At 42.2% G+C, this 23,161-nt stretch overlaps 1 protein-coding gene across 1 annotated transcript; it reads right to left on the reverse strand.

The window, feature by feature from the left end:
* Nucleotides 1-4,165: 4,165 nt before the first annotated feature.
* Nucleotides 4,166-22,678, reverse strand: ypel2b (yippee-like 2b). The gene is made up of 5 exons (XM_080458984.1): nt 22,534-22,678; nt 9,777-10,008; nt 8,657-8,700; nt 7,919-8,027; nt 4,166-4,289 (listed from the first exon to the last, which is right to left on the reverse strand). The coding sequence occupies exons 2-5, from the start codon at nt 9,891-9,893 to the stop codon at nt 4,200-4,202; spliced, it is 360 nt and encodes a 119-aa protein (XP_080315110.1). The 5' UTR covers nt 9,894-10,008; nt 22,534-22,678; the 3' UTR covers nt 4,166-4,199.
* Between the last annotated feature and the right edge of the window lie 483 nt (nt 22,679-23,161).

Below are 23,161 nucleotides of genomic sequence, written 5' to 3' on the forward strand. Positions count from 1 at the left end.
TCTTTTCCATAAGATTTTGTCCATTTTATTTATACGGTCCAAGAAATGTAATCAAATTAATGTCTCATGCTTAAAACTAAAGACACTTGATAAACAGCCATAAAGAAAGCTACTAAAAGAGACACTATCTGCTCTGTTTCTCTCAGTGGAAGGAAAGAAATTTGAAGTGACTTATCAAAGTGGATTTAATTTAGTGTGTTTACTTGTAAATTGTATTTAAAATAGCCATGAATCATAAACAAATCTGCTTGGAGTGTTTTCTCAAAGAAGTCAACATGGTAATTGGAGTTCATTTATATAGCATATATATATATATATTTATATATATATATAACACTTTTACACTGATTAAACAGCTCATTATAATAATTAACACAGTTACACACCAGTGGAGGCGGCTACCATTGAAGGCGCTCAGCCCATCCATTGGGAGCAGTGTCTTGCTCAAAGACACTTCAAAATCTGGACAGATGGAGAATCAAACCTGCAACATTCCGACTGGGAGGCAACCTGCAATACCAACTGACCCATGGCGTCACCATATCAAGGTGAGTTTAATGAAATCAATAAATTGATTAATTGCAAGGAAATCTTATTTTTATCTTAAACTTCCTTGTACTTGTACTCATAAAGATGATTTGTGAGGATTCCTGTCGCCACTTCAGTGAATATGCTGTTTATGAATAGAAAGCTTCATGGTAATGGTTATCTAATGTTGGATCCGCTAACAGCAAAACACATTGTGCCTCCAGAGCTTCTGCTCACTTCCATCTTGGTTGATATTTGAGATGATGAGTCTGTTTGTCTTGTTTCTGTCTGATTGCAGCAATAAAACTCAATGGTGCCGTTGTTCTATTCAACCAACTGGTGCACAGCTGGAATCCAACAGTACAGCAGTATTCTTTCTTTTAAATATGAAATACCCCCAACAATACATTGAAGTTTTTCAGTGATGACAGTAACTTGTGCTGTGTTACTAAATCCACTTCCAAAATTTAATCCCACTATTGGTATTTATTGGTTCACAACAACAGAAACGAAAACTGGTTTTCCACTAACACAAATAGTGCCACCATTAAAAGTGATTGTCTTGTTCAAGAAACCAGTTTGAAGTGATTTGGTGTGTTTCCCTGCTGGAAGGAGGATAGCGATGTGGTCATGAAGTAAAGTGCATGGTCAGCAAAAATAATTAGTAAAAAGATCTGCTTTTGTCCATCTTTTGTTGAGCCTGTGTGAACTGTTTCCTGCTAGTCTGGCCATTTTCCTCTGCTCTCTACCGTCAACAAACATTTTGGCCCACATCACTGTCGCTCTTCTGTTTTTCGAGCCATAGAGCAACAATCTCTGAAATACTCAGCGAGGATACCAACCATGTCAAGGTTAAAGTCTCTTCAATCACTTTTCTTCCTCATTCTCTCAGTTTGAACCATGTCTACATACCTGAACACACTGAACTGCTCCCATGTGATTCGCTGATTCGCAATAGTGTGTAGGCGAACAGGTGTACGTACGGAACAAAGTGGCTGCAGGCTGTAAACTGTGTCAGCCAACGTCTGAGTCACGTACGAGTCCAGTGTTGAACGTTTCCCAGAGGACCCATTGATTATGTTTTTAGAGTTGTATGAATCAAACCCTTTAACAGCTCCAGATATCAAGGTGCATTTTATTAGATGAAGATCCAATGATATATAGTCAACATCAGCATCCTCCTTTTACAAAAGACAATAAAATTGAAACATTTTTCAGTAAAAAAGTATTATCGTACAGCCAATGTGGGGTACCAGAGAGAAAGCATGACATGACCTAAATCATATTCATTCATCATCGTATGGATCATAGATAAAACACAATACATTAACATTATTTACAGTCTGTAACACAGAGGTTGACATGAAACGGTGATCCTCCTGATGAGTACAGTAAATAGAATATATTCATATATTAATATCTTTTGTTTACAAAATCATAATGCATCATATATATATCACAGAGAAAGGCTATCCACAACCTTGGCTTTCAGCTATACACACACACACACCCCTTGTTTTGCAACACGTTGCCCAAGCAAAAAGAAATCTTTTGTTTGGTCAATTTATTGTTGATGGGTGGGTTCTTTGGTTGTGCTGGGTTTTAAAGTTGCTGAGTGGTCAGCTGCAGACGGATATCTGTTTAGCTTTAACTGGAAAGGGCTCGCCAAAGAGAGGGAAACTTTCTGGTGCAAAGTTTGCAGAATACCGTGAGACAGAGAGAGAGAGAGAGAGAGAGAGACACTAATTTTACTTTTCTAAACCGGGATCACATTTAATCTTGTGGGTGTTCTGTGCCGCTGAAAGAGGAGCTCACTGCTCCAACCGGACTAAGGTGAAACTGGTCAGATGTTACAGCACAAGGTTTTCATTGCCACTCTAATCCACGCGAATAGTTCTTTCCACAAAAGCGCGATGATGACCTATTACAGAACTAGTCGGAAAACTGGGTTTATATCAAGCATGCATTAATGCCGCATTTGCAAGGAATGGAAGCAGATTCTCTCATTGAAAACGTGATTTTTCCATTGAAGAATGCCATGTCCAGTACGTCAGTCAAGATCCTGACCTTGGCAAAGAAAAGCTGGCATTGAGCCACATGAGCAATGTGTCCCACTGATGGTATCGCAAGTATTACCCAGGTGTCATACACAGACGAGGACCCTCATGCACGAAAGATCCAAAAGAAATGACTCAATTCTGCAGGAGTGAAAATCAGACAGATTAATCACATGTACAGCCAACCAAAAACAACAAAATCTACAACCAAAAATCTGAGGAAGTGTACAACTTCATTAAAAGCAACACTTCTGAGAGTATTTCCGCCCCCTGCATCGTGATACTTGTCATGCATACGTTTCTGTAAGCTTCTGCAGATGAAATCGTTTTGTTGCATGAGCAGGTTGTCGTGTTAAATGTCTCATTAAATTTGCTCCGTCAGACCTACAACAGCAGAAAGATGCACACAGTGCTCGCGAATCTTTGGGAATCCCAGCCAAAGTGGATGACCTGAGACATTTGTTTGTGTTTTGTAATTCTACCGGGCAATTTACCAAAGGTGGACGCAGCGATGCATCAACCGACACCAGACAAAGTCGAGCAGGATCAGCAGATCGTCTTACGCCACCCGGGGTGTCGAACGATGTAAAAAGACCTGGCGGGGGTCCTTCTTTGCTGCTGTGAGGGCAAATTCCTGTGAGGTTTTAGGAAAGCTGGTGTCTGCCCGTCTGTATCTCTTTCACTGCCGGCCCACCCTGCCCATCCTGAGCTGCATCACTGGCAAGACACGGCGTGGATCCTAGCCAGAAGCCATCAAAGCTACTACATAACTGGATCAGGATCCTCCCCTCCCCACCATGTTGAGTGAGCTGCCTGGTGGATGACAATCCCTGCACTCACCACCCCCCCACCCCCCCATCCTCCACCACAACCATGTGCTCGGGCCTCCGTGCCAAGCCTCAGCACCAGGCCTCATCACTGGCCCAGCTGGCATGGCAGCGATCAGCTGGATTTGCTATAATCATCTTAGGTCATCTCATTCACGCTGGGTACAGGGTGAATACCAGTCAGCTCCCCAACCGGGGCCACTGGACCCCACCAGGATGGACCAACTGGACCAGTTAACAACAGATTTTACCGGCACAATGAGGGAGTTTCTTAGTGTGTATAGAGGGAGTGTTACCAGCTTTTTTTTTTTTTTAATTACATCAAATAATACTTCAATTAACAGAAAAAAAAAAGAAAACACACACAACAATGAGACATATCATCTGCTCTACTGTTGCTGGCCAGTCACCTAGTCCTGCTAGCTGCATACAAGCCTGCCTGATCCTTCTCTCTATCGAACTGGGATGTCTGAGACCTTGGTGTGTGTGCGTGCGCGTGTGCGTGTGCGTGTGTGTGTGTGCGTGCGTGTGTGTGTGTGAGAGAGAGAGATCGAGAGATTGTGGGTGTGTTTACACCGAGAGGTGTCGTAGGGAGGGATGGGCAGCAAGTTACAGAGGTTAATGGTAAATCAGCCAAACCAAAGTCACACACCCGCCCACCAATCACGACTCGCCCACCGCTCCCTCCCTTCCCTCCCCTCCCCTCCCGTGCCCTCCCCTCCACCCCGCCAGCCCGTGCCCTCCCCTCCTCTCCTCCGCTGCAGTTTGTCACCGGACTGTTTGCCTCTCAGTCCCAGCCGTTGTCCTTGATCATGTGGGCCAGCTCGATGATGAACTTGCCCTCTTTGTATTTCTGACTGCTTTCAAAGGCGTGTTCCTGGAGGGAGAAGCAAGAGGACAAGGAGAGGATATGCTTTAGTGCCAAAACGACAACAAGTTGGAAAACATAGAAGCAGAATAAAAAACAAAACAAAAATAAAACCACCACATAGGACAGTGTTTTCAGCTGGGTATTAAAAATCCTTCACTCAGTCCTGGCCTGTTTCTGCTCCTGGCTCTGTGGAAGCCGGTTATATAACCATCATTCACTAAACACTGGAGAGGAGCACAACCAAAACTCTCCAGCCACGTTGGATCGTCATATCGTACTTTGGCAGAAAATGCGTCTCTAATGACTAAAGGTATGCCAAAACCCCAAAGGCTACGTTCTTGAGCCTCATAACAGCCAACGGAGCTCTGATTCTGCAAGCAGTAACGTGAATTTCCACTGAGGTGCGTAATACAAATTCTTCTAAGAAAAAAATGAATGGGATTTTTAAAAAAACAAGCACCAGAGCTGATGTTTGAACCCCATTACAGCTCTCTGTAAAGTGATGTGCGATACCACTGATCTCCTTTCTGATCCGATACCAAATAAAAAAAGGTGAGAGAAAAGAGTTAAAGGCATTTTATGTCAAATGGTAGCTCATACCAACAGTATTCTTTTTTATATATCAAGCATTTTGTCCTCTGGACTTTGTTCCATTAGTTCATGCTGGGATGATACCAATGCTAGCAAAATAAATATTCAAACATCATCTTTTGAGCAAACATTGAGTATCATTTAAGTATCTCAAGGCCGAGACGAGTGTTCTGTTTTTGGAAATGTAATGATGTTTAATGCAGGCCGCTGACTGTTGTTAACTTGCTATATTAAGAAGGTAATGTTGGATGTGCAAGGTACCATGCTTAAAATTTTTTCAGAATTTTTCTTGACATCTATGAGGATGTTTTTTTAATGAATGAAAACACTTTCTTTTCTTTACAAAACTTTGGAAACTACCAATCAATTCTCAATGGTCCTTTCTGAAGGAGCTCTACAGAAAACAAGAAGTCTGGTGTCCACAACAGATATTTATATAAAGATAATTCTTTTATCTGGCTGGTGAACTCTTTTTGGAGAGATGCTGGCCCGCTATGAGTTTTTTTCTGACTCTACAACTGTGTTTTCTTCTCTACTTTATTGCTGAGGACAAAGATAAAGACAGAAGTGACAACGCTGTTACATATTTCCAGACTATGTTGAATACACACATTAAGTGCAGTTTCCGGTGGCCTTTTGTTAGCATGATTGCTTTAATAAATGTGAATACTTCATAATACCTGTAGTAATTTTGATTCAACATTCAGTTTGAAAACATGTGTTCTCCCATGTTATGCTTTTGAACAAAATGAACAAGCAACATTAGCTAGTTTCATGACAAATGGCACGCCACGACGGCCTCCGCCAACCATCCAGGTCCATTAGCAGCTTTGTGCTCCAGCCCGGAGCCCCCCGGCTCACTGCGAGACTTTCAAAGCAGCCACAGAGTCGGCCAATACAAACGTTCTTTCACTGTGGAGTGCCTGTACCTAGTTTTGTCTTTGTCTATTTTGGTTCAGGGCTGCAGAAGCATGCTATCAGATTTCTCGGTGCAGAAGTGCAGTGGGTCAAGCCCCTCAATAGAACTTTGATGAGTGCAGAAAACCTACACTGCTGCAACTGATATTAATGGCAGCCCTCCATTAGGCCCTATTCAGTGCCTGTGTGCATGTGCGTGCGTGTGACCTCTGCTTTCTCTGCCTTGTGGGGTCTGGATGGGAATAGAAGCTACTTCTGAAGCTGGTTCACCAGGTGTTTACCGGGCGCCGTGAGCCAAACAGCTATTTTTGGGCAGAGAGGTTAAAGAATACGGTTTTAAGCAGCTGTGAATACAGTGAGAGGGAAAGGAAGGTTCTCCTGGTCAATAGAGCCTTCTGAGGAGGCAAACAACAAGGATACTGTTGTGTGGTGTGTGTGTGTGTGTCTGCGTGTTAACCCCTTCAAGGATACAGTCACGTGCCCACAATGTAAACTCTCCCTTTCCTGCCGACAGAGTTCACCCGTGACAGCTGCACATGCTCGGCTCTGTTGATTTATGAAGACCGCTAACATGTGAGGGTCCTGTTTAGTTCAACCTCAGTCCGGACCTAAAATACTACTTGCGCTAAATGCACACTCCACGTGTACCCTGAAATGTCCGTAGTCTTGCAATCAATACCAATTCATCTCAAGACCTGTTCACCTGCAAGGCCGCTCTGTCTATAGAGCTGCACAGTTACACCCTAACTACAACAAATGCGTTAAAAATTTAAAGTCCCTACTGTTAAAACTAGCCATGGGCCGCAGCTTAAAATATTAATGTAATTAATTAGGGGCTTTATAATTCATTTATCACAATTTATCACATTTTAATTTGGTGTGTGTGTGTCAGCAGTACTTTGATACTGCTGAAGCAGCCAAAATGCGAATAAGTGAAGTTCATTCCCCATTTAAGTATAACACTAATAATAACCTTAACATTGACTTAGGTGTTAATCCTTGTCGCTATAAGTTTAGCATCGACGATACCAAAGATGCAAACTGCTTGGGTGATATGTAAATTTCATTGTTGCATATTTTGGACAAAGCCATGCTGTTAGCTATGCTTTCATCCCACAGCAACGTGCTCTTACATGCAACAGTATATAGTGAAAGTAGACTCCTCATTGATTGGCACTGTGACAAAGCCACCATCTTGGATGAGGACCCGTTTCACCGCCGCATAATTAAATTAGTCATAACTCAGTGGATCTCTGACACCTTTTCATTAGGTTTGCTTTGTTACAAATGGGAGCTGTGTATGATCCAGGATGCTTTTGTACATTGAAAATGTGGCTTCACACTATGATACTGTTATAACTATTATGTTAGTTAGATAAGTCACAACACAGCTCTTTGAAATCAACATTTCTAAACCTCAGTCCCAGTTAAGTGTCTGCTGTTTGAAAGAAACCCAAACGTGAGTAAAGCAGTTGAAATTTTGATGAGTTCTGATTATTTTGTTTGTATAAGGATCTCTTTTCTCAATACAAGTGAATAATAGACTGGAGGCAGCGAAGCAGGTCCTCATCCAAGATGGCGGCCATACTGAAAGCACCCCAGCAGTGACCAAACTGTGTACTTATAATGACCAGTTTGTGGCTAAATGCAACTTTTTCAGGTGCACTGAGGAATGTTCTGCGTTGAAATGTAAGAAAATATAATTAAATGTGTTAAATTTTCCTCTATTAAATGAAAACAAACGAATGTGGTAAAGTCACAGCTCTAGTTAAAACATAAAAGCTTACATATATTGTATAAGGAAAGTTTGAAAGACAAAAAAACCCCAAACCCCTGCAGCTGAACCCGGTGATCCCTCAAAACAAGAAAAGCTCATCAAGTCACTCAATATAAATAAAGACTTCTCCTTCATGTCTCCATTTGCTCTGACAAGCTGATCTCATAATTACATGAGCCTACAGCTGTTCTGCTGCAGTGACTCTGACTGAAGAGGAGTCCAAATGTAATTAGGATACAAATAAAATTAGGGTATGTTGTAATAACAGCCTCTCAGTTTCTAGTCCTCTAAATTTGGATGCACTTGGTGATGCTATCCACCCCAGCAGAGGCGAGGCAAAGATGCTTACGTATTTCCAGCCCAGGGTCGTCTTGCAGTTCTCGCAGTAGATATCTGCTACGGCGTGCAGGCCCGTCAGCAGAACTCTCTCCTCTGCAGGGCCGCACCCAACGTTCACCCTGAGTCGAAGGGAAGCACAGAGGGAAAAGTTAAAAAACAAAAACTGCTGAATGATGTGCGCTGAGAGGATCGCTGCCTCACTCCCACTCACACAGGGTACGCTGACAGGAGAGTCATACAACCTCATTCACGTTTCAACTGGTGCACGTTCTTCCGGTGTGTGTGTGTGTGTGTGTGTGTGTGTGTGTGTGTGTGTGTGTGTGTGTGTGTGTGTGTGTGTGTGTGTGTGTGTGTGTGTGTGTGTGTGTGTGTGTGTGTGTGTGTGTGTGTGTGTGTGTGTGTGTGTGTGTGTGTGTGTGTGTGTGTGTTATGACATTTATCCAGGTACAATCTAAAGACAGAGATTCTGCCTCTTTCCCTCTGTGTTTTCCCTGTAATGGACTGATGACCTGATGTACACTGCCTTACACTGAAAATAAACTAAAATCACTTCCAGCCCGCCTGAGATCCTCAGTTAGATCAAGATGATAAAAGATGGATCGATGAATAAGTAATGACAGCGCTATGAGCGAGAGACAGGCTCTGTAACACTGGGGCTTCAAAAAACAAAACATCTCAGACATAAAAAAAAAAAAAAAGACAGTTGAAAGGACAGGAAGAGTTTTGGCTCTTTGAGACGGATACTCACACTGAGTTGAACAGGTAGGCTCTGCCCTGGCTGCCCTGAAACGACTGAAAACAAACAAGAAAAAGAAGGCATTTATGTATCTGCATATACAGAGTAACAACTCTGCATAAAATCCAGTCACTGCACTATTATAACACATCATTGAAAAGCTTGCATGATTTTGGTTTCTATGTAAAAGCTACATGTTGAGATGAGAAAAGTCTTAAAGTCTTGAAATAGAATCTATTTACATGTCTACTTTGACTGATGAACCTAATTGGCTGATACATAATCATCTTTTTCAATTAAAATGTACCCCTGTAACTTTTATGCAACGTATTCATGTTTGTTTTTAGCATTTTGCTATATTTGGTCCATGTCGCATTTATGAAATTTTCAATTAAAACACTGTAGACATTTTATCACAGTCTATCTGTTTTAAATATAGGCTGCCATTACTGCTAGCCATTTGAGCTGTTCCTGCCGCAATGTTTCACATTTTAGGGCTTATGCAGCTGTTTCATTTTTTTTTTTTAGCCACCTTATCAAACATGCAGGTGAAGGAGTGTTGTTGGCATTAAAAAAGTGATAAACTTCCATTTTCCTCCCAAGAGATTTTGTGATATTGGCTTGGAACATTGGAGGCAGATGTATCGTGTAATAGTTATGCTCGACGTGCCAACGTTTATCACGTGCAGAGAAAAGCATTGATCAGGTAACATACTATGATGTGACATATTTTACTGAATTTATTCAGCCATTATTATTATAGTATCACATTTGTCAACATAAGAGTCTGCTTGAGTCAAGCTGCCTGAAGAAATATGTTTCTTTAACAGGTTTCTTGTGCCGGTGCTGCAGCTGACATAAGGTCTCTGTACACAGGTGAGTATGTTTTCATGATCACAAGTGGAAAAAGTGAAAGTGTATTCATAATCCAATATCCAGCTTATAACATAATCCATTCACACTGTGGGAGCGACTGACAGGCACACAGGTGTCCAGCCTGCTGTATGTGTTTGTAATTCCTCTTCTACCCCCTTTTAATCTTCACCGATCACCTCTTTAATTGCTGTAAGCTTCGTAAATGACGTTTTTCATTGGCTCAAAAATAAGTAAAGCCACTGTTCCCTCCGGCTACCTTGGAGATGAGCTCGTCGTGGTTGGCCAGGTGAGCTCGGCAGTGGATGCAGCTGTACGTTCGATGGCAGCTCGGCAGGTACGCCTGAAAAGTCTTGGAGCGCGTCATTCTGACCATGGGCGGAGTTGGCGGGCGGTGCAAGAAGGGACTGCCAGCCCAGGTCGGCTCACAAGGGAAGCACCGCAACACACAGGTGAGGGCCGTGGTGGGCGGTGGGTTGGGAGGCGAACACCTGCACACAGGGGGAGGACACATGAGCAGCTGATGGCTACGATGCCGCGTGGCAGCTGCTTGCTAACAGAGCCACAGGTGTATGAGGCAGAAGGGAGAAACTCTCCAGACAAAACCTCACAAAAATATGGTGTGATTACAATTCAGTGTCAGACGTCATTAAAAAAAAAAGAGATATTTCAGATATGTCAGCTCATAACTTGAGGAAATTGTTTACACTATGTGTTCCATATGCTAATACTGCATCACCATCTCCTCAGATGAAGATTGGTATTTCCAGTTGACCTTGTTGTTTTACTAATGTGAACTGGTGGGGCAATGCTGCATTCATGCAGATGGGAACAATCATAATTACCAGTTCAGAAGTCCCCAATTCCCAGTTTAAAGCTTTCACATAACAATAACAAACGAGCAACATGGCCGCCTCCAGCAGTGCTGCTTTATGGCTGCCGTTAGTCAGTAAAAAGACAAAAGCTCATCTGCCCACTCACAGACCGAGAGGGAGATGAAATGAAGCTCAGGAGGTATAATTTGTCTTCACACAACATTTATGTGAATTTGATGTGCAGCAGTTAGTTTGTTTTCTACTCTTTAACATATCCAGCAATCATTGTACCTGTAGCGAAAGAGAGTTATACATCTCAGGTGTTGAGAGGGAGTGTGGTGATTTATGCCTTTAAGTACACGCAGTTAAGAAATTAATTATAATAACTTGTACGGAGCAGGAACTTTTCTTAACTTTTTAACAAAACCACAGTCATGTTGAGTAACTTCAGACCTTCTTCTCGGGCTTCTTACATGAGAACGAACTGTTGGAAACTGTATTGATTCGGAAGTGTTACATATAAAGACGACATTGTTTCGATCACGATCACGAAAGCGTTGAAGTTTGTTAGACGACTGATTGCTGTTATATTTTTTTTTATAATGCAACAACAAGAGAACAAGCACAGAGTACAATATAAACATTTTAGCTGCACTTCATCGTGTAGTTCGACTAGTGTCTTGTAACTGTATTGATCCAGATGATGGTGTAATAATCGATAGGAAATGTACGCTTTGTTGGAGAAGCACTGTTAAATTCAAATGCGTGTTCACAAAAAAAAAAACTACTGACTGCAACCACAATGTCCATGTGCATGCATTAAGAATTTTAGAAAAGTAGATTTTTTCCTGTATAGACAGATTTTCAACTTCCCATATTTGAAACACAGCTCCCACGCCACTCTCAAATGGTAAACCATAAGGATGCCAAGTGAAGACAAATAAGAAGGGAAACAGTCATAATTGTCGAAAAAGCTGCTGATAAGAGAGATAGGGAAACAGTCATCAGGGACGACAAGAGCAGTGGGAAACAATGTATATAGAAGAAGAAGAAGAAGAAGAAGAAGAAGAAGAAGAAGAAGGACGACGACGACCTGTCAAAGATACTGGAGTAACAATTGTGGACAGCAGAGAAAAAGTTGTAAAGGATGGGTGATATCAATTCAAAAAAGTGGAACCCTGAAAATTCCAAAGCAGGAGCTGGTGGAGAGTCTGAAAAAGGTCCACCATGACATAAAAAGGCACGAGCACCTTGTTATCCGACGTGACATCACACCTATTCAGTCTCCTGAATTCAACATGGAGACTGACCATCCAAAATAGTAGAGAATACGGTATGGCGTGCAAGATCAGCATCAGCCCCTGGGCCAAATGGAGTACTGTATAAGCTCTACAAGAATGCCCCAGACGTTCAACACTGTTTGTGGAGGCTCATGAGAATAGTATAGCAGAAAGGAGTAATACCCAAAGCGTGGCAAAGGGCTGGAGGTGTGCTAATTCCCAAGGGGAAGGATGCGACAGACATCAGCCAATTCCAGCCAATCTGCCTTCTCAATGTTGAGCAAAAAGTCTTTTTCAGCATGGGAGCACAGAGGTTGTCCACCTACCTGGAGAAGAACAATACGTTGACACATCTGTACAGAAGGCCGGCATTCCTGGATTCTCTGGTTGCTTAGAGCATACCAGCATGATCTTACAAAAAAATCCAAGCAGCAAAGAAGGATAAAAGAGACCTCCATGTCATCTTCTACAACCTGTCCAATACCTTTGGACAAGTTCCCTTTAGCCTCCTCTGAGAATCCTTCAAGTTCTTCCACGTCCTACTATCCATCACCTCACTAGCAAAAGCCTACTTGAAAGACCTGTAACTCTGTTTTACAACAGCAGACTTTAAAATATCATGGCACCATTTAGAAATAGGCATCGTGGCAGGCTGTACAATTTCACCATTGGCCTTCACAATGGCCATGGAGATCATCATCAGGGCCTCAAAATGGGGGATGGTGGGGGGGGGTGAACTAAGAATAAGATCCGCCTTCCACCTATCCAAGCATACATGGATGACATGACCACTCTGACCACTCCTGCAGCATTCACCAGGCGACTCCTTGCAAAACTGCAGGAGAACATCAAGTGGGCCCGGATGACAATCAAGCTGAAAAGTCACGAAGTATCTCAATAGTTAAGGGCGAGCTGAGAGACGTGAAGTTATGCATTGGTGACTACTCAATACCAACCATGTCTGAGCAACGTGTCAAAAGCCTGGGCAAATGGTACAATGCAAGACTCAAGAACAAAGACTAAATACAGCAACTTAAGGCAAGCCATCACCAACAGTCTGGAAACAAGACCTCAAGCTATGGTGTCTGCAGTATGCAACACAAACAGCCCTCCATTGTTCTTGTTGTCGACTAGTGGGTGTGCACAAAGACAATACATGCGACTGCAATATTCATGCTTAACTATTATGCATTTTGCAAAAGTTTAATTTTTTCTGTGTTGACAGTTTCTAAATGTTGCATTCTGAGAAGATCTTTCCTAGAAAAGGCCATTTTCCGACTTGCTGTATGAACAAACAATTTAGAATTTTTTAAAAAGAGGTCTTATAGCCAATTTCCCCAGTGAGAAGCTGTATGGGAAGGTACATTTGTTTGTTTGGAGTTTGCATGTTCCGCCTGTTGCAGACTGTTACCTGGGTAATCTGACTTTGTCATCTTAACATAAATACCTGCTTGTTCAGTTACCTGTGGCTCTAAATTCCCTCCAGATGTGGATGTGTGTGATTGTCTATCTCAGGCTGTCCTGGAGGCCTTTTGCCCAGTGTTTGGAGGTTTAAGCTCCAACAATGATAATTTGGATGATAAAAGTATAGAACAGAGGTCTGCATGTTTCAGAGCCAAGACAGCCGTTTCTCACCCTTTATACCAAATATAATTCATCTGGAGCCACAAAATATGCTTCTGTAGAGTGTAGAGAACACAGCTGCCATGCATACAAACACTATCTCAAATTGCATTTATCAAAGACATGTTTAGCAATTTTAACCAACTTTTGCTTTTTCTTGTGAGCAATATCGGCCAATTTAGTTGTTTCAGCTGCTTTAGTCATTTCGGCATTATAATTTTTAAAACTTGCAGTTTCCATCAATTTGAGCCGATTTGACCTTTTCAATGTGTTTCTAGTGGGCTCGCTGCTATCTATTATCTCTTTTTAGTTAGGAGATAAGAGTCTTTTTGTATGAAGGAATCGGATGCGCAAACTAAAAAAATGCAGTTGCAGACTATTGGTCTCGAAGAGGAAAATGACATTGACAAAATGCTTTGATGAGCTTTCATGTCATAAGCTGCTGGAAAGCTGACGGCACACACGGGAAAACCCCGAGCAAAAAGAGTAAAAAAAAAAAAAACAGAAAGATGTGGCAGAAATACTAAGTTGTCTGCACGGTTTGCACTTCACTGCCACATTCCTTCTCTTTAACTAAACAAATTCAGTGCAACACTCATTCATCTTCATCCGCTACTCTTGTAGACGCTTCTGCCATTTTGGTCCTGCATGAACTCCAATGCCAAAGTTGGATGATTGTTGCTTTAGCGTGCATGAGAGGGAAGTTTGATTCAAAATAAATAAATAAATAAAAAATAAAAGCAACATATGTTTGATTATTTATTGATTACTAAACAAAGAGAACCAACATCCAGGAGTTAATCGAAGGAGGGACATAGACACTCAATATGACTAAAATATATAAATAAACTTGACCTATTGAAGAGGCATTTACCTTGTTGACTTTACTGTGAGAGTGATTAAGTTCCAAGGAATATACTGCATGTGTAGACATGAGCCTCAGCCTCAAATGTGCGTCAGGTTCAGTGCCACATTAACGTGCTCATGCTAAAAGATTTACACTCGCTGGATTATTCACCATCCAAACACATTGATGCAATCCATTACACAACAACCAAACAGTTCATAAATACTCTTGGTTTATTACTGAGGCATATGGTGTGTCTTGAAAGATGTTCCGTCCTTATCATTTTCATTAAGTGAGAGGCGAAACTAATAGAAACACATCTGATTGTCATTCAGATTATTTACACTGTAAACGACCTCAATTAAAAAAAAAAAAAGGGAGATGAATTGTGATGTATATTACCTTAATACTCTCAAAGTAAACTAAATTAGGTTTGCCAAGGTGAAAAGTATTGCACAGTTCTTGTGTCGGCTCATGAACTTATACAACTTTACCTGGTTGATCTGTCTGTGTTGTCGACATCATTACGACAACTACTTTAATTACAGTGGATCTATTCATCAACATGTCAACACAGGTCCACAAAGCCGGCACAGAGAAGCTCACAGTGTCGTTTAAACCTGTTTCAAACACGTGGACGTGCTTTCTGCCTTTATATCGCTGTCATATGTTCAGCCACTTGTTTGCCAACCTTTTAAAACAGCTGATACTGGCTTATCAATACCTCATGCAGGTACGTGCAATCGAGTCAGCGATTACATGCTGTCGTTCCTGTCCGGCCTGCTGGTGGTGCCGGTTCCATGCTTTTCCAGGACGCACATTGAGCAGCACCAGCTCGCTGTGTGTTTAAGTCTATGAGGCTGCAGGGATAATCTGCTTAGCCTAGCACAACTGCGAGGATCATGCCATGCCTGCTCCATGATATCCAAATGGATTGAGCCCTAAAAATACTTCTGCTGGTGTGGCCTGGTGACTGAGAAGATTAGTGAGCCGGCCTGGGGTTAGCGCATCCTGAAGGGCCGGGTGCCAGACAACACAAGGACAGGTTCATATATTGACTGTACTGTTGGGAGGCCGGTGCTCGCTGCTGTATGCTGAGGAATAATCCGCGTGCTTTTATCACCAAATGCAACTTTATTTGTGGTTTTAGCAGTACTGGTGAAGTTGCTAAAAAAGTTGTGCTTGATTACAAGGAGAAGTATCATTGGGAAAGTTATTTGTGCATTTTATCACCGAGTTCAAATCGTGCACAAACCTTACTGAGCTTCGTTTGAGTTAATCAGCAAGAACTCCCACAAATCATGCAGAATTCAGTGCTAATATTTTATTCATCTGGTCTACTTTTCCAAACATTTTCAACAAAACACTTTCCATTGTCTCCTAACATTAAAATAAACAACTTTTTGTCTCTTTTTAATAAGTGTCTTGACAGGAAAACTCAAACGTACAACCCCCTCTTGACTTGATAAAAAGGCAAATTTATACAATTTAAAGGTCTGTGATTCAGTAGGGTTTTCTCATAACGTGGTTAACTAGATTTTTATGAGTTCTTCACCTTTGCAATATGGTGTCCCGCTCTGTCTCCTCTGCTTCCTGTCTGTCTTTACGGAACCATCTGGAAAAAAGCTAATAAACTGCTGATTGGGAGCAGGAGGCCGCTCTGAATAGGACAAACAAAAGAGGAGGGGTGGGGGGGGGGGGGGGGGGGGGGGGGGAGGGTTGCTTTACTGCTCTGCAATATGATTGTTTTTAGTGTCGGCCGGAGGCTGATGAAGGCTGCAGAACTGATGGGGGAGAAAGCAGGATACACGGGACTATGGCGGTGAGACGTGCCCTTGTTTTCCCTCTCCTCTGACTCGGTGCCAGCGGCGTAGGATCGGGGCACAAAGACACGCTCAGTGCAGTCGTCAGATCTGACCCCGGACACACTCGCTCCCACACAGACCGACGTTTAACCCAAAGATGGGTTTTGTCCACTCAGTCATTTCAGGACAGAATTTAAGCAGCATCCAGTCCTTTAAGAAATGTGTGTATGTGTGTGTGTGTGTGTGTGTGTGTGTGTGTGTGTGTGTGTGTGTGTGTGTGTGTGTGTGTGTGTGTGTGTGTGTGTGTGTGTGTGTGTGTGTGTGTGTGTGTGTGAGTTCTGACATCTCGCATTTACACAGAAACAAAAGTTATAGACTTTATCTATAAAATACATTTTCAGCACTCTGGCAGTCTTTAACGACCGCTCGACCTCCTTCGGGAAGAATTTGCGTTCACAGTTTTGCTCAAATGGGACGAGGAATGAAACCACCAACCCTTGGAATTGACTCGCTCTCCAAACACCCCCACAGCCGCCCCACAAAGTTTATATTGATGGTAACTTACACTGTTGGTGATATAAAATCAAGCAAATGCTTATGATTATAAACGAAGTCTTTATTGTCTGTATATCCGTTTTAATATGTGTCCTCACCTTTTAACTTCAGTGAATGGCGGCTGTTTGTAAAGACTGGGTGTATGAAGGAGAAGCTGTGAAATTCTGTAGAGAATTTACTCCCAGATTTCCAATATATCGGAAAAATATTGCAGTTGTTCATGTTTTCATCCACTAAAAAAGTGGAATTCTATTTTATGTGGTCAAAATTTTTTTACATTCATGTGTCCATTCTTAACTTTAGGAGTTGTGACCCCCGGGAGAAAAAACAAGAAAAACTACTCGCTCAATAGAGTCATGTCAGTTATTATTTCTAATGTAAACTTAAATGTTTTACACCGTCATTGCTCGACCGCCTGAAATCACCTCGCGACCACCAAGAGGTTGAGAATGGCTGTGTTAAGAGATAATAGAGGTGTTATCTGGATTGGTCTGAATGTGTAACATGTAATCTATTACCGTTAATCCGTTTCCAAGAAAAGATTGTCACATTTTGGTATGTTGAACAAGTCAAGAGTTGTTGCGGTCCCGTCAGGGACAAACTTCTGTCTGTAATATGGACATTTTCTACTATTTCCCCAACACGTCTCAGTCCAAACTCTTGATCAACTAATCGAGATCATCAGGACAGAGCTGCCCACTCACAGCAAAGCAATTAGACTGTGTACAATCTAGGGAAGTAAGCCTCCACTGTAGGCCGCAAATTAATTCCATTCAATTTAAGCTTCTTCTTTCTAAGCCTCTGCAGCAACCTTTTTTTTTACAACGACTCACTCAGCCTAAAAGGACCAGAGAAATGCCTAAAAATGTAAATGTAGCTGTACGGGTGAGAAGCTGTGGCCGGATGCAACAAACCGCCAGCTGGAAGGGAAAAACAAAAACAAAAACCGAGCTCGGTGTGAACCTGCTGGGGTTAATTGTCAGCATGTTGATGTAAAGAGAATCACGATACTTGTGCAGCGATATTCAACAGCGGGATTATAGTATCGCACGTGTCACGCATCTTCCCGTGGGGTCATACATAATCCATGTGCGGCTCTCTGTATTAGCTGTAAATACTCCGCGAGGAGGAGTCCCTTCACATCAGCTGAAACACTGAGTCGATTCATATCTGTGGCTTTGGATGAAAAGCGACGCGTCGTGGTCACCTGATTCAAAACACATTCTGGTACACACTCTGTGAAGTCGCACGCCTGCGAGTGGCTGAGTTTTTGGCTTTATCGAACAAAAAAAAGTCTCATTAACAGTTGACGATGACTTGATAACAGGTGTCGACCTGAATTGAGAGAACAGTCTGGGATTAAAAAGAAGCTGGGAACTCAAAGTTACCCGCTGAGAGTCGAAGTAAGGAGAGTTCACGTGATCAGCAGCCATCGCAGCCAATCGAATGACGTAAATCTGCAGAGAAACAACAAACATCTCCGTCGTGGCACCGTATAAAACCAATCTGGGTGAAACCGTGCTTGTAATGTGGGCGTTATTTGTAGATTAATCTAGAGTAGTGAAGTAGCAGCAGTATGTAGACCAGGCTAACCAATTCTGTTTCCACTTAAAACTGCAATGATTTGTTTTTCTCCGGAGTACTTCGTTTATTATCTCTTATGTGACGCAGTTCTGCAAAACTTTGCACTTTCTGAGTCGGGAGTTTCCAGTGAGAGAACATTCAAAATTGCACCAAAAAAAAAAAAAAAAAAAGTAATTAAAATTGGGTGTTTCGAGGCACTGAAGGCATCTTTATCATGACATAGGAAACTACTGAATTGTGTATTTGTTTATTGTTTAAAATTGTCATTCTTGTCACACTGACAGTTTGACATTAAAGTCTTTACAATGTTTGAGATGTCCTCATTACATTTATTCTATGACGTCCTACTTAACCCTCTCAGTTCTAAAACAACAACAACAATGTTTTATTAATGTTAACAGATAGATTTACTCCTCTTTTACCACTTTTCCAAAACTCGAGGTCAAGGCGCATTAAATCGGTATTCCTACTTGTACTTGAGTAGTTAACGTGAGTACTATTGCTGATAGTAGAAAACAAAAAGGCCACTAAACAACACGTGTACAAGTTTCTAATGTTTTCTGTTCACTCAATTACTTGGAAAGTAACTGTAATGTCAAGTAATATCAGGCCCGGGCCACTTTGAGCAGATGCAAATCGCCAGGACACGTTCGACATTTTCAAACTCTTCTTTGAGGGTGGCGGACATGCTCGAAACACATTTTGTGAATCAGACTTGTTTGTTTGAAGGCGGGGCATAAGGAGCTGAAGGAAAAAAATGAAACGAAATGAAAGAAAAAGCAACAACAACAACAACCTCGTCGATAAACAAATTGCATAAAAGCATCAGATGACTGCAGAAGCCGATCGCTGGAATACAAAACAAGCCTCAGCAGAGGCAAACCTCATCAAAGCCCAACGACTCGGCACCGAGACCGACTGTGTAACCTGCGTCCACTTTTATTCTCCTCATACAGTATTTATCTCAGTCTGCTCCCCTCCGTCCTGTTTGTGTATTTATTTTCCCCGCAGTCACACATGTCTATTCATCGGTGCGGCGGAGGGTCGTTCGAGGTCACCGCGCCGCCCATTCTGGTCATTTCTGGGTGTCATCCTCACAAAAGGCTACGTGCCACGAGTCTCGCCAGCCGAAAGGGCCCTTGTGTGCCGACAAAAAAAAAAGAAAAAAAATCCTTTGTTATGTAACACAGCGATGCTGCCGCTGCTGATGCCGCTCCTGACAATGATGGAGGGCAGGAAGAAGACAGAAGAGGAGGGGAGGGCAAGAGAGGTGAAAATGAGAGTCATGGGGGGGGGGGGGGGGGGGGGGGTGTTAAGTTAAACGAACAGACGAAGAGGCAGAGAGGAGGAGACGTGCTGCAGTACTTCATGTACTTTCATCCTGCGCTCCAGTCACTATCGCACCGAGGCGTTCAACAGCATGACATCACCACAACAACTCCAGGGATAAAATAAATAAATAAATGAAGCTAAACTCCCTCCTCCTATCAGATCGCACTGATGAAGTGATGCTTCTCGGGTTTGTGTCTCTGGTTACTGGCTTCCTGCTTCCTCCTCGTTCATTCTCTTGGAGGAGAGAAGAAACTCTGAAGAGAATGAGGATTACTTTCAGCAGGTTCCACAATATATATCCGCTGTTAGAAGAACAGACACCAAGAAAAACTGCAAATGTGTGTGGCGACTGGTTGAATATTTATCGGATCAATTAGGAATAGTTTTTATACGAATTATTATAATTATTATTATAGTTATTATATGAATAGCATGCAACGATCAGATGACAGCAGGTCTTAAGTCCTGTTAATTTACATTAAAAGTAGTATCAAGCTTATCAAACAACACCTTTCTAGATCAGAATATATAAGTGCTGAAAACTAAATAAAAGTAGAAAATAGACTATTTTGAATTTGAACAACCGTATGTGTCAGTTGCAGGCCTCTATATAAAGACCCTGACCTCCACTTTCAAAGTAAAAGTCTCTAACGAGCACAACACTGAGGATTCTGTTCATTGCCTATGAATGCTGACAGCCAGAAAGCATCCACATTTTACAACTGGACCTGAGACAATACACACTTCACCTGATCATAGAGCCGTCCCAGCCTGGCGGATCATGTTCACACCTTCAGTCTGACACGACACGACGGATACATGTTTAGTTCATGTACGTCATGTTTAGTTCATGTACGTCAGTCAGGTCTGTAAAAAAATAAAATCACCCTTCAAGGGCCTCAACTCTCTGACCCTCAGCTTCGATCCCTGTGCATCGACCAGACCCGCGATCAATAACAATCCGCCTGCACGCCCTGCGATGACAATAGATTTCACAGAGTGGAAAAGCTTGTGACTTGATAAAAGTCTCTGCTCTTCAGCTGCCATGAACTCACGTGGGCTTTATTTAGTGGATTCGGGAGGTAAAACGCTGAGTTTTCGATTTCAGACTAAAAGGCTCTGGCGCTTTTTACCCCCTGGTGGTAACGTCTATAAAAAGATGAGATATTTTCTAATTATAGAATCAAAACACTGTTTGAAAAGCTCATATGTCCAAGCCTTCGTCTATATGCCACAGTGGGTTGCCACAATGGCTGCCAATTACCTCAACGCACACCCGACCTCAGCAGAGCGCCTGTGGACTGACCTCTTTAAGCTGATTCATGAAAGCTGCCTTAAAGCACAGCATCTATCTCTGTAACCACACTGCGCTGGTTCAACTCTGTTAGTTACCACATGTTGGGAGTCCCGTTTGTTAAAGTGTGCCTGTACTAGGGAGGCCTGACCGTGCACAATCAAAATTATGAATATTTGCAGAGGCGTTTATATTCCTTTGGGCAGTTTAGAGCAAAAAGTACAATAACAAAAAACGTCATGAATAAAAGTTGTGAGAAGTCAATGAAAATATGTGTGTACTTTAAAAAAAAAAAAAAAAGGTAAGGGTATCATCTGTGAACAATAGTATGAAATATGCAAAAAAAAAAGTGTATTTAACGGAACATTCAAGTTACCATTTGAACAGTCCTGCTGCTCAGTAAAGCCAGCAAGGTTTCCCCAAGAGAATCAGCATATAAGTGATAAACAGCGTCATCGCCCATATAATAAATCACGTTGATGAAATACTGCTTGTAAAATCGTCCAAGTGGCTGATGAGTCGCACATAAAAATACTGCAGTTATGGTCAGCTAGTTCACCGCGGAGGGTAAGGCAACAAAATGTTTTCGCTGTTTATCATAAAGTACATCATTAAGAAATGTTTCTCGCGTACATGCACAAAAGCAGTTTTATTGGGGAGCTCTGCAAAACATTCCACTTCCGCAAGAGGAATGTCCCAGTTCCAAAGATGTATTTCCCCACTGAGAAGAGCAAACATTCCCACTTCCCAGTCATTCATAAAGGAAGCACAGGACATAGGACACATGGCTGGAGGACACCTGATACTTTAGAAATGGAAATACGATAATAACGTAAATAGAACAATTGGGGAAAACTGCATTCATGTTTATGCATGTGTTATTTCACATTTCCATATTGAACACATTGGTAGATTGGTTGTTTTTTTTTTGGGGGGGGGGGTATTCTTTAAATAAACAACAACCTCAGGAATTTATTTTGTGTTAACTGTTTTTTCCCAACTTGTGGCACATCAATAAAAACTCTGTGTGTGTGTGTGTGTGTGTGTGTGTGTGCGTGTGTGTGTGTGTGTGTGTGTGTGTGTGTGTGTGTGTGTGTGTGTGTGTGTGTGTGTGTGTGTGTGTGTGTGTGTGTGTGTGTGTGTGTGTGTGTGTGATTATTGGTATGAATCAGGTCACAGGCAGTGGCGCACTTTATCTGGGGCAGAACTTGAGCCACCACACGGAGCACAGATGGCGGGGATGCCTGGGCTAAGAACACACACACACACACACACACACACACACACACACACACACACACACACACACACACACACGGCGACTTTGACAGGTTGATTGTCGTCACCGTGCGATCACGTGAGCTTATTACACGATAACCCGCATTGATCTGATGTGACGCGCGCAGTGACGGCCGGGCGCGCACACGGGGGGATGATGATGATGATGATGATGATTATGATGATGATGATGATGATGATGATGATGATGGCGCAGACGTGCACGCGGCTGCCACCAGAAACAGCATGCGTCCTCATAATAATAATAATCAATCCTCAACAGAAATGACCTGTGCATCTGACACACACACACACACACACACACACACACACACACACACACACACACACACGCACACACCAGCTCAGTAAAAAATGCCCCAGCTCCTCCATGTGTGTTTTCGATCAATCCAGAACTTGTGTTTATTATTGTATGAAAGCAGCGTGCTTACCTGCAGTGTGACTTGAAGTTGAAAAGTATTGGACAGTCTGTACATTCAAGCATTCAAGTGAGTGCGATTTTGGAAAGAGTGCGTAATAAATGCACCAGAGAGGAGAGAGGAAAATATAACAGACAGAGGAAAATCTTTTTTTTTTTTTTACCTTTGACAAGAAGAAAAAAACGAGTCTCCACGTAGACTAGAAAAATGTCGCACCTCCTCGTTTTCCTCGTGGCAGCGTCAGTCCTTAAACCGTCTTTCGCATTCCTTTCCCGAGCAAATTTCCTCCGCTCTCCGGCCCTGGCAAGTCCTGCAGAGACGCAATGTTTTGACGCGCAACGATGCCCAGCAGAGTTTAGAAAAGGCTGCAGAGAGTGTTGACACGACCAGCCGGAGCGAGAGCATTCACCCCCCCCCCACCTCGCTCACAGAACGGCTGCTCACTCGAAGCAGCTTCATCTGAGGACCGGAGCTCAGTCGCTTTCTCCACAAAAGACTTTTTGATTCTGTCTCAGAGACCAGCGGGGTTTTATTAACATTATATAAACACAATAAAGATAATTACACCAATAATGATTCCAACATACGTGCATTTACATATAGATTAAAAAGAAATACAGTGCTAAAGTTAATTACTCCGAGGCAGTAAATGTCGATATAATTAAGAAGAGAGACAGAAAGAAACTAAACATAAAAACCTGGGTCTACTATAATTTGCCAGGAAGAATAATGTATTATCTTATAATGTATTAACATATTTTAAGTGGTTAGGGTTTATGGGCTTATTATAA

This window comes from Lipophrys pholis (assembly GCF_963383615.2).
Source record: "Lipophrys pholis genome assembly, chromosome: 3".
Lineage (NCBI taxonomy): Eukaryota > Metazoa > Chordata > Actinopteri > Blenniiformes > Blenniidae > Lipophrys > Lipophrys pholis.